This window comes from Polypterus senegalus, chromosome 10 (assembly GCF_016835505.1).
Source record: "Polypterus senegalus isolate Bchr_013 chromosome 10, ASM1683550v1, whole genome shotgun sequence".
Classification (NCBI taxonomy): domain Eukaryota; kingdom Metazoa; phylum Chordata; class Cladistia; order Polypteriformes; family Polypteridae; genus Polypterus; species Polypterus senegalus.
The window spans coordinates 115,791,527-115,802,684 of NC_053163.1; the positions used below are offsets into that span (position 1 = coordinate 115,791,527).

Here is an 11,158-nt window from a genome sequence, read left to right on the forward strand (position 1 = left end):
AAAACGACAACAACATATAATACACCTGCAACCTTACAATACAGACTTCATGAAATCGCTGTGCATGATGACACTGCCGACAGGCAGCCACGCGTACATGTTTACTAATGGACAGACCAGCATTTTGCATGGAGCATGCATTAGATTAGATTATTCATTTATAAAAGCACATTTAAAACAACAGAGGTTGTGCCAAAGTGCTGTACAAAAAAGCATTAAAATAAACACAATACAAACAATCATGCAAAAGCAGATTAATAAAACAACCAATTGTAACATCCACCACAATCCCATCATACACAATGAAAGACAGAAGAAAACAAGTAGGTCTTAAGCCAACTTTTAAAAACTTCGATTGAGGATGAAGATCTGATGTGCAGTGGCAAGTCATTCCAAAGCCTAGGAGCAACAACTGAAAAAGCTCAGTCTCCCCTTGACTTCAGCCGAGATCTTGGCACTACAAGGAGCAGTCGTCCAGATGACATCAGTGCTGTTGGTGGCACATAGGAGTGAAGGAGGTCACAGATATATTTTGGAAGCGAGACCATGCAAGGCATTAAAAACAAACAAGATTTTAAAATCAATGCAACACTTCACCGGTAGCAAGTAGAGGGGCTAAAATGGGGAAGATGTGATCCCTTTTTCTCAACCCATCAAAAATCTAGCTGCCGCGTTCTGAACAAGCGACAGAGCACATTTTGGCAGACCCACATATTACAGTAATCTAGTCGAGATGTAATAAAGGCATGAATGACTATTTCCAAGCCCTTCTGTGATAGAAAGGATTTTAGGTTAGAAATTTGCCTCAGTTGGTAAAAACTGGACTACTACCATGGAAACTTAGTGATGACTCAAAGGTGATACCTAGGTTTCTGACATCATTATGAATCATTACTGCCAAAGGTCCTAAGTGCATGCCGATTTCAACTGCAGATGTGGTAGGACCAAAAATAATGAATTCTGTTTTATTTTCGTTTAATTGCAAGAAATTTTGTGCCATCCAATATTTAATTTCCTCAAAGCATTTCAACAGCTTTTTTACAGATGAAGTGATATCAGAACTAACTTTGAGGTACAGCTGCATATCATCAGCATAACAATGATACGCGACATCAAGTTTATAAAAGATGGCCCTCAAGGGAAGCAGATAAAGGGAAAATAGAACCTTGAGTGATGCCTTGTGAGAGAGGAGCTGGCTGAGACAAATTCCCATCTATGTTAACAGACATAGATCTGCCTTTCAGGTAGGACACAAACCATTTCAGTGCACAGCCTTGAATGTCTACTTCATCCTCAAGCCATTTTAACAGAACTCCATGGTCCACTGTGTCAAATGCCACACTGAGATCCAGCAAGAACAAGACTGCAGAAGAGCCAGAGTCCAAAGTTAATAAAGTATCATTTGTTACCTTCAGAAGAGCTGATTTAGTACTATGAAGTTTTTTAAAACCTGACTGAAACACATAACATACATGGTTATCCTCCAGATATGAAAGTAACTGCAAAGAAACCACTTTCACCATAATTTTGGACAGAAATGGGAGCTTAGAAATAGGCCTATACTGTAGTTTGAAAAAGCTGTAGGATCAAGTGTGGGCTTCTTCAGCAAAGGCTGAACAATTGCATGTTTAAAGTTGTCTGGCATTATACCAGATTTTAGACAGTTGTTAATAATAGCCAACACAATTGGACTAAACGCTCTAGCGGATAATTGGAAGGTTCCATATGCAGGATTATATCAGCTAACTGAGAAGAAAAAATAGGTTGAAAGGAAGTAAACTGGTTGTGCACTGGCCTTAGAATGACTGGTGTCTTCCCACAGTAATCAAGACTTGGAAGAGTAATGCTAGAAAGTATGGCTTGAATTTTATTTATAAAATAATTGAGAAAAGGCTCAGAGGTCTCAGGCGTACTCTCAGGGAAGCCGCTGACAGGTGCGTTTAAGAGAGTGTTTATGGTGCTAAACAGCACCCTAGGTCTTGAGGCAATATTCGCAATTAAACACGATAAAAAATTCCATGGGGCACATATATCTTTATAAAAGGGGACCTACATGAGGGGCAGATGCAGATCTAATGGTTTTCATGTCTTCCTTGCATTTTGATCACCAATTGGATTTTAAGTCCTTTGTTCATCATTTTGGCACAAGCGTAACTAGCCTCTCCCTGTACCGACACTTATGTTAATAGCACATAGACTCAACAGTACAAAAAATGGCCATTTCCATCTGTTACAATATAATTAGTTTAAAATTTCAATGATTTCATTCACCAATGGCAAACTAAGTACAAATAATAAATCGGCAATGCTCCTTTTTTGGTCCTATTTGTAATCATTTTAGTCACAGTCTGGAGCACTGTTTGTTTATATTCATTGTAGAAAAAAAATAAACTTTTTAGTTTGTACAGTTGTTGGAAATGTCAGAGCTTGAATGACCTAAGCCATAAGATTATACAGCATAAGCACATCAGCAGGCATTCCTCAATTCAGTTTGTCTCATACCAAGTGTCAATATCAATAACTTGGCAATATAACTGTAACACTAAGTGCCACCAAATGACAAATAAAAGAAAAACAATTGAAAGGTTTAACCACAGGAAATGAGGACAGCTGACACAATTAAAACAGGGGGGGAAAAAAAATCAGTAATGCAACATGAACAACTACACTTGAGTCTCCAACAACAGCATGCTGTCCAAAAGCAATGAATCATTATCTTGATGTAATGAGCCAGACCTGATATCTTATGGGTAGAGCATTCCATTGCTTGCAGCTATACTTCACTTTTTTTGTGAACTGGTTTATTTTAATTGTTCTTTGAAACTATATAACCCTTGAATCTTGTGATCCAAATATAAAGGACTATGAAGACTTCCCTCAGTATGGTTCTTGAACCCTAGTTTCAGATAAGGGTTTAATTTAAACTTTTTTTTGGTATGTTTATACTGTTAATTTTAAACACATCTTTGATCCTTTTGCAGCCTGCTGTGGTGCATCTACAAGGACATGGATCAGCAATTCAAGTTAAGAATGGTAAGTATTAAATTGAAGAGAAAAGGCAGATCATGATCAAGCCCAGTTTGATAGATAGCCCTTTCTGATGTTCTCTGTGTCACAGACATTGCAGAATGCTTCCAATGACATCTGGTTTTCATTTCAGTGCATTGTGTGCTTCAGCTTTAGTAACTTTTAAGTACATTTTCCTTTCACTGCACTCATTGCAGTGCAGATATTACAATTTGTAAACCACAGTTCCTTAAAGTATATTTTATATAAGTGTCTCAAATATCCGGCAAGTACACTGCTCATTTGAGTCAAAGAGGAAGTGGTACATCATTTTTTGAAATCAGTAACAGCTTTTTGCATTAAATCACTGAAGGGATCTCAAGTCAATTTTTATGAATTAACAGCTTAGCTTATAGAAAACATTTACGATGGTATCATAAACAATACTTCCATAAGGTAAGTTTTCAAATGAAATTATATGTACAACTGGACAAAGTATAGCACTAAAAGAAACACTGTTTCTAAGTCTGATAATTTTCTAGGTGGTCTTACAGGGATTTACGAACACTTTAAAGCCAGTCATGACTGCACTGCTAATTATGCTTTTAGCTGTTTATTTTTATATGCTTTGGTGATTTAAGGGTTGACTGATGTTGAGTGACTGCCCTTTTCTCACGCCAAGATCTTTCAGGTGGCATGCTCAATGACTGGTCTCGGATCTCTTTGAATCCTCGAGTTTTCAAGCTGCACGGGCGCAGTGGGGAGCTGGAGGTGCTGGTGGATGGCACGTATTTCATCTATAGTCAGGTAGAAGTGAGTACCGTCTTGGGCCTAACTCTGTCTTTTCTCTGCATGGCACCACACACGCTGAATGCATTGTTGCCTAAGTAGAGTGCAAGTCGCATTCTGCTTCCCATGTGTTCCATTGGAATAGAAAATTCAGTAATCATTGTGGTCATTTACTGTATAAATTTGGTCTTTTACTTATTATATCACTTTGTTTTATTCGTATTATGTTAGAGTATTTTTGTTTGTTAAAACTCAAAAGATGATTCTATCAGCACTGATAAATCTAAAATGCTGTAAAGTTGTTAGTGTTAAAGCTTTTTTTTTTCCCCCATTTTTTGCCAGGTGTATTATATCAACTTCACTGACTTTGCCAGTTATGAGATCGTGGTTGATCAGAAGCCCTTTCTGCAGTGCACCCGCAGCATTGAAACTGGAAAGACTAATTTCAACACCTGCTACACAGCTGGCGTATGTCTATTGAAAGCAAAGCAGAAAATTGCAATCAAGATGGTACATCCTGACATTTCCATCAACATGAGTCAGCAAACAACGTTTTTTGGGGCTATCCGGCTAGGAGAGTCTCCATCTTCCTAAATAAACAAGAAGATCATATTTCTACTTAAATTGCAACAAACTGGCAGTCAACAAAGCTGCACTGAGTAAATGCAACGGGCTTGGCTAATTCCATCATTGCTATTTCTATTCAAGCCCTATCTCCCGTTTTAACAGTTACAGAGCAGACAAACTTTCTTCTGCAAAAGTGTGTATATTTCTGGAGCACACAGAGCAGACACTTGCAGACAGATATACACAATTGTTGATAAAGGTGATAAAGGTCAGGTCTAGCGATTTGACATACATATACAGTATGTATGCATCACTGGATACTATTAGCATTCTTGCTTTGTATTTTCTCATCAAGGTGCTAAAATGTATGAAGAGAGATAAGATCTAGAGGTGAAGTTCTGGTCTAATCGCTGTAGTATGAATGAGATGAAGACAGGTGGATTCCCTGTCGAAATTATATGTAGGACATTGTGATCTGTGTAGTGCACTTGCAGTGTATGTAGACAAGGACTTCATGCTTCTCTGTCTTTTGTAGCATCTACTCTTTTCTTTAGTAAGAATGCACATGATTATCCCATTTTGTTACTAGCTAATTAATAGAGCATTCCCTTTCTTTAGGCATTTAAGCATGGACTAAATACTATACAACCAAATCCAAGTGTAATGACAATGTTGTGCACCACTGCAGTGCTGGTCTCATTTTCTCTAAAGAAAAAAAAAACCAGGAGCTGTCCTAGACAGTAATCTGAACAAGATCGAAACCTCATGGTGTACGTCACCTTAGCCTTGCCTACATTATCAAAGACCTTTGTACATTTTGTAAATATGTCTGTATTGCTCTGTTTAGATTCTTCTCCAACTGACCCATGATAACCGAGTGATAATTTTAGGCTGGTTTGTGTTGTTCCTTTTTTCTTTTCATCAATGGCTAATATTTTTGTTAGTGATAAGAATTTCTGATGCCTTAAGGAAATGCGCATAAAAATCCATCAAACTGTAACTGTCTTTATTAAGATGACTGGTGCCTTTTGAAGTTTCTATTTGTGTTCTTAATTTCCCCTGTTAAAAAAAAATAAAAGCAAATACTTTTGTAAAGAGCAGTTTTTCTCTCAGATGTGCAGGAAACATGGACTTGAACAGAAATGCAGAATCCTCTTAACATAAAAGGTTTCCTCACTTTAGGTGCACGAATGGGACAAGTAAATAAAATGCAGAGGAATTCACGGGCGCCTCTCTAGTAAAGCATGACGTAGATATTATAGCAGGAGAATCCCATCCACAGGACTTCTGCGTGCGCAGTTCTACAGTGTTTATCACAAAGTAAGTGTTTTCCATTAGCTGTGCCCACAAATGGTAGTGTGATTGATTTGTTTAATATAGTTCCTGATTAATTCACAAAATCTGTTATTTGTTTTGAACATTTCCCTCTGCCGCTGCTTTCACTGATGCTTTGTGGTCACGCAATGTGTGTGAAAGAAACTGGCAAGGAGCGGTCACTCTTTGTGACATCACATTAACAGCCTGTTCTGTTTGACACGATACTCAGCGGGCTACGGCCCTCGAGGGAACACTTCTGGGGAGAGTTTCAGCATATATGTCAGTCTAACGGAAAATTACAGCATTGACTTTTTAATCTGTATATTCCAAGTTTGTTAACACATATTAGCTTTAGTAATGTTTGCACAGTAACACTGAAGCTGTAGAAAGAGAATGAAGTGCATAAGGAACATGGGCCAAGGACTAGCTCCATGACTCTCACTTTGACAAGCAAGTAATTATTCTCACAATTATTTTTGTCTTAATAATCATACCACACTGTAGAGCCACCTTCTCACAGACTCTCCTTTGTGCTTTATAAACAGGTAAATCTAAAAAATGCCACCTTTTACACGCAAGTGCAGTAACTGATCAATAGAAAAATGTGTTTACTGCGTGACTGTATATGCTATCAGCTTTTGCTTGTCAGATTTACATCTGCTTCATCATGCTGTTGTTGTTTAAGGCATATTCTGTTGGCTTAATTAGATTTGTTGTTTTAAAATCATGAATGTATTTGAAAAGCAAGAAATACAAAAGATCAAGTCTCTCTATTTGTATGTTTTGGAAGTGGCTTCTTCATGCTTTTTAAGAAAAATGAGCAAAATCACATGTCAATAGTACTGACAACCTGGTAATTTTCTCCGTAAGAAGCATAACAATTTTTATACTGTGTAACATGCTAAACATCACAAAACTCACAGAAGACACATGAGTACTCCAGACACACGCCATTCTTACAGTTCAAACTCAGCCTACAATGTGCTGACTACACCTGCAAAAGAAGTATTTTGTCACAATCAGTAATAATATTAAAATCATGACCATTATTATGTGTTGGAATTAAAGAATCGAATCTCCACCATGCCAGTCAATTTAGATCTACTGTATTTGTGTTGCTATTTGTAGTTTCCAAAGTTGTTGTGTCTAGATGGCCATTCCTAAAACAGCTTGATTTCTACTTGTAAGTGAAAAAGATAGTTTAAACCTGTTTGGAGAATGTATACATGGATAGTTTACATTAGCAACTTTTTCAGATTGTGGGTTTTCTTTACATTTTAGAATGGTTATGGTTTTGATCTAATTTAACCAATTCTGTTTGTAAATTTGGAATAGTATGTGCCCAATACTGCAAATTTAAAGATCTGATATGAGGGTAGCATATTGCATGGGAGCTGCCAGCTTCGAGTTGTAAAGTTGAAAAAAAAATTTCTGCTGTTTCAAAAGAAACATGCGTTATCACATTTCTAAATTTGTTATATACAAGTTAAGTAAGTTAATATTTTTGTAACCCTGAGCACATCCTTATCTGCATTTCTATGCACATGTATTTTTATGACAAATAAGGCATTGATTATCTGGCTAAAGAAATGTATGCATACCTTGGTCAAATACTGGAAAAGTTAAATAATTCTCAAACAGTTAATTTTCCCAACTGAAGCAAAGGAACTACACTTAGAAATTTAGAAGCTTCAGTAAAAAGGATTTCCAAAAAGCAGCATTTAAATAACTATTTAAGAGAAAGTAAATTTTTTTCTACTGAATTGTGTTTCCCCATTTTTGGATAGAATGGAGTATACAACTACATACTATGTGTAGTAAACAATGTTTTAATAAATGTTTTAATACATTAGTAGATAATATACTGTACATTTGTATACTGTCTTGTACATATGTATATAAAATAGAATGTACGTTTTTGTAAATGTTCTTTGATTATTTTAACGGACCAATAAAGCTCTTTCCATATAATAAATTGTACTTCCTAGTAGTCATTTCATTACTGCGTCATGTGGGATTATAAAGCACTTTCCTTCCAAGAAGATATAAGTTAGGATGTTTTGTAATGTTAATACATAAGAGCAGAAGCAGTCTCTCTATTCTTATACCGTAAAAGTTTCAAATTTTTACATTCGTTATGTCCTGTTCTGGGTTTTTTTTCTAAAGGTCCCAAATAAAACAAGACATTAAGCAAAAAAGTACATCCTTTACATTTCCTGTAAAAAGTGTTTTTCACCCCTTAACGTCTTCTGTACACAAGTTGTGTAGTAGTAGAATTTTGAAGGACAAGGCAGTCTCTGTGAATTAACTGTGAGGGCCTAATTAATGTTACTAGCGTTTCTTGGACAGCTGTAATCCGAGGATAGACTTTGTTCTTAATTGCATCAAGGTTGCATTCTTGGAGATGAACTATAGCCTGTTAAACCTCTAAATATTGAGATCAAAACACACTATCAGTAAGTATCACTATGTTACATCTTTGTCTTTTTTTCATATTAAAAAGAACTAAAGCAGATAATCTATTCAGTTTTTTAAAACATATATTTTGGAAATAATAATATTGCTGAGGGTTGTGTATCTGCCTTTGTACCCAAGCTAAGGCACATCCTGAGTGAAGTGTACGTGATCCCTAGGTGTCTATTTTGTTTCCTTTGAAGATTCCTATTTTTCCACACAGTCATGATGGGCTTTTGTTCCCTGCCACTCTGTTCTTGACAAGGCAATTCCAGAAGACAGGTGGATAGCTGTACTGTTTACTTTTGCTATAAATGTTGCTTTCTCAAGCAAGTGTGCCAGAGACTGGCATTCTGACAATGGTTCCTAACTTAAGCCTCTGGCACCCTATAATCCATGTACTAGAAAAGGTGGATTTAGAAAATTTACTGATATTTTTACAATAGGTTAGAGCAACAAATTAGTTGACATATTTTAATTAAACTTTCCATTAATTTAATAAAAAAAATAAAGAAAAAACCCGCCTCAAAGAAAATTACAATGGATGTGATTTTTCTCAAGACCTAAGCATAATACTCTAAAGAAGGGATGTCAAACTCAGATCCAGGGGGCTGCAGTAGCTGCATATTTTCCTTCCAGTCACTTTCTTAATTTACAGCCAGGTACTGCCTCTAATCAAACACACTTCTTTCACTGAATTTTTATCTTCCTTACCAAGCAGCCAAACAATAATGTGCAAAACATGCCAACCCCTTACTCACGGGTGTCGAACTGTCCTGGAGGGCCACCATTTTCATTCTAACCATTTCTTTATTTAGAGTCAAATCTTGCTTCTATTGGAACATGTTATTTGATTGTATTCTTCCATTCAAATATTTTAATAAAACAGATATTGTATAATCAGTTTGATAATCTGTTGGTTCAGTTTACATCTCATTATTGTTAGGCTTCTGGTTAAAATACAAAAAACAAAATTAAGGGTTCTGAATCTTAAAATGTAAGTAAATTAAAATCAAACAGATAATTTTAATGATTAAATGGAACAACCCTAGCAGTCATATAGTTAGCAAAATTCTTCTCACCATCATATTCCACTTCATCTGTAGTAAAGATGCACACAACTCTTACTTATCTTCTCAGTGTTAAATGCCAGCTTTATGAATAGGCTTGTGCTTTAGACCTATAAATACCTGGGTGTGCAGCTGAATGACAAATTGGACTGGTCTGCCAATACTGATGCTCTATGTAAGAAAAGGCAGAGCAGACTATACTTCCTTAGAAGGTTGGTATCCTTCAACATCTGCAATAAGAGGCTGCAGATGTTCTGTCAGACGGTTGTGGCGAGTGCCCTCTTCTACGTGGTGGTGTGCTGGGGAGGCAGCATAAAGAAGAAGGACGTCTCACGCCTGGACAAACTTGTTAGGAAGGCAGGCTCTATTGTAGGAATAAAGCTGGACAGTTTAAAATCTGTGGCAGAGTGACGGGCACTAAGCAAACTCCTGTCAATCATGAAGAATCCACTGCATCCACTTAATAGTGTCATCTCCAGGCAGAGGAGTATGCTTCAGTGACAGACTTTTGTCACTGTCTTGTCTGTTTTTACATGCATTTTTATTACTCTTTAACATTTTTTTTTTTGTATTGGTATACTGCTGCTGGATTATGTGAATTTCCCCTTGGGATTAATAAAGTATCTATCTATCTATCTTTAGAAACAGTGTCTAATTGTCATAGCCTGGTCTGTGGTTACCTTCTGAACCATTTTGCATATTGGATATGATGTCAATAGTTTCATGCCTCCTTTTTTTGGCTATTAGTTGAAATATCTTCTCCCCCTGACCATATCCCTAGAAACAGGTAGTAGGGTACTTCTGCAGACTTTTCTAGAGCCCTGAACATAATCTGCTTTTTATTTCACTCAGCTCACTCATGCCCGGTACATTTTCCGTGAGAGGTCTCTGGGTCACACCTTCATTCAAAGCCTTCAGCATAATCTGGATTCAGTTGATTTAGGAAAAGTTTGTGTTGGGACATTGTGTTTGGTAGAAACTGTTGTGAATGGCACAGAAATCCTCACTGCTCAGATTAATATGAGACAGGCCATTCTCCCCAAGAGTGTCCTCCATGATACTACCTTGCAATCTTGTTTATTCTGTAAGGCACCAAATGATGGCACATGCTAGTGAGGACTCTTTATAAATATAAATATATATATATAACTGCTCAAAAAAATTAAAGGAACACTTTGAAAACACATCAGATCTCAATGGGAAAAAGAAATCCTCCTGGATATCTATACTGATATAGACTGGGTAATGTGTTAGAAATGAAAGGATGCCACATCGTTTGATGGAAATGAAAATGATCAACCTACAGAGCCCTGAATTCAAAGACGCCCCAAAAATCAGAGTGAAAAAATTATGTGGCAGGCTAGTCCATTTTGCTAAAATTTAATTGCAGCAACTCAAAATTGTACGCAGCACTTTGTATTGCCCCTGTGTTCTTGTATACATGCCTGACAACATCGGTGCATGCTTCTAATGAGATGACAGATTGTGTTGTGGGGGATCTCCTCCCAGATCTGGACCAGGGCATCACTGAGCTCCTGGACAGTCTGAGGTGCAACCTGGTGGCATTGGATGGACCAAAACATAATGTCTCAGAGGTGTCCTATTGGATTTAGGACAGGAAAGTGTGGTGGCCAGTCAATGGTATCAATTCCTTCATCCTCCAGGAACTGCCTGCATACTCTCACCACATGAGGCCAGGAATTGTCGTGCACCAGGAGCCACTGTACCAGCATAGGGTCTGACAATGGGTCCAAGGATTTCATCCTGATACCTAATGGCAGCCAAGGTGCCTTTGTCAAGCCTGTAGCGGTCTGTGTGACCCTCCATGGATATGCCTCCCCAGACAATCATTAACCTACCACCAAACTGCTCATGCTGAATGATGTTACAGGCAGCATAATGTTCTCCATGGCTTCTCCAGACCCTTTCACTTCTGTCACGTGCTCAGGGTGAAC

At 37.3% G+C, this 11,158-nt stretch overlaps 1 protein-coding gene across 3 annotated transcripts in view; it reads left to right on the plus strand.

Moving 5' to 3' along the window:
• The window catches only part of eda (ectodysplasin A), a 215,505-nt gene extending 208,125 nt beyond the window's left edge, over positions 1-7,380 (plus strand). Inside the window, exons 6-8 of one of the 3 annotated variants that reach the window (XM_039766370.1) lie at positions 2,982-3,033; positions 3,689-3,819; positions 4,138-7,380. In XM_039766370.1, coding sequence (XP_039622304.1) covers positions 2,982-3,033; positions 3,689-3,819; positions 4,138-4,389 — 435 coding nt within the window. In that variant the 3' untranslated portion in view covers positions 4,390-7,380. The remainder of the gene's footprint in view (positions 1-2,981; positions 3,034-3,688; positions 3,820-4,137) is intronic. The other 2 variants (XM_039766371.1, XM_039766372.1) reach the window with 2 other exon arrangements.
• Positions 7,381-11,158: the final 3,778 nt, after the last annotated feature.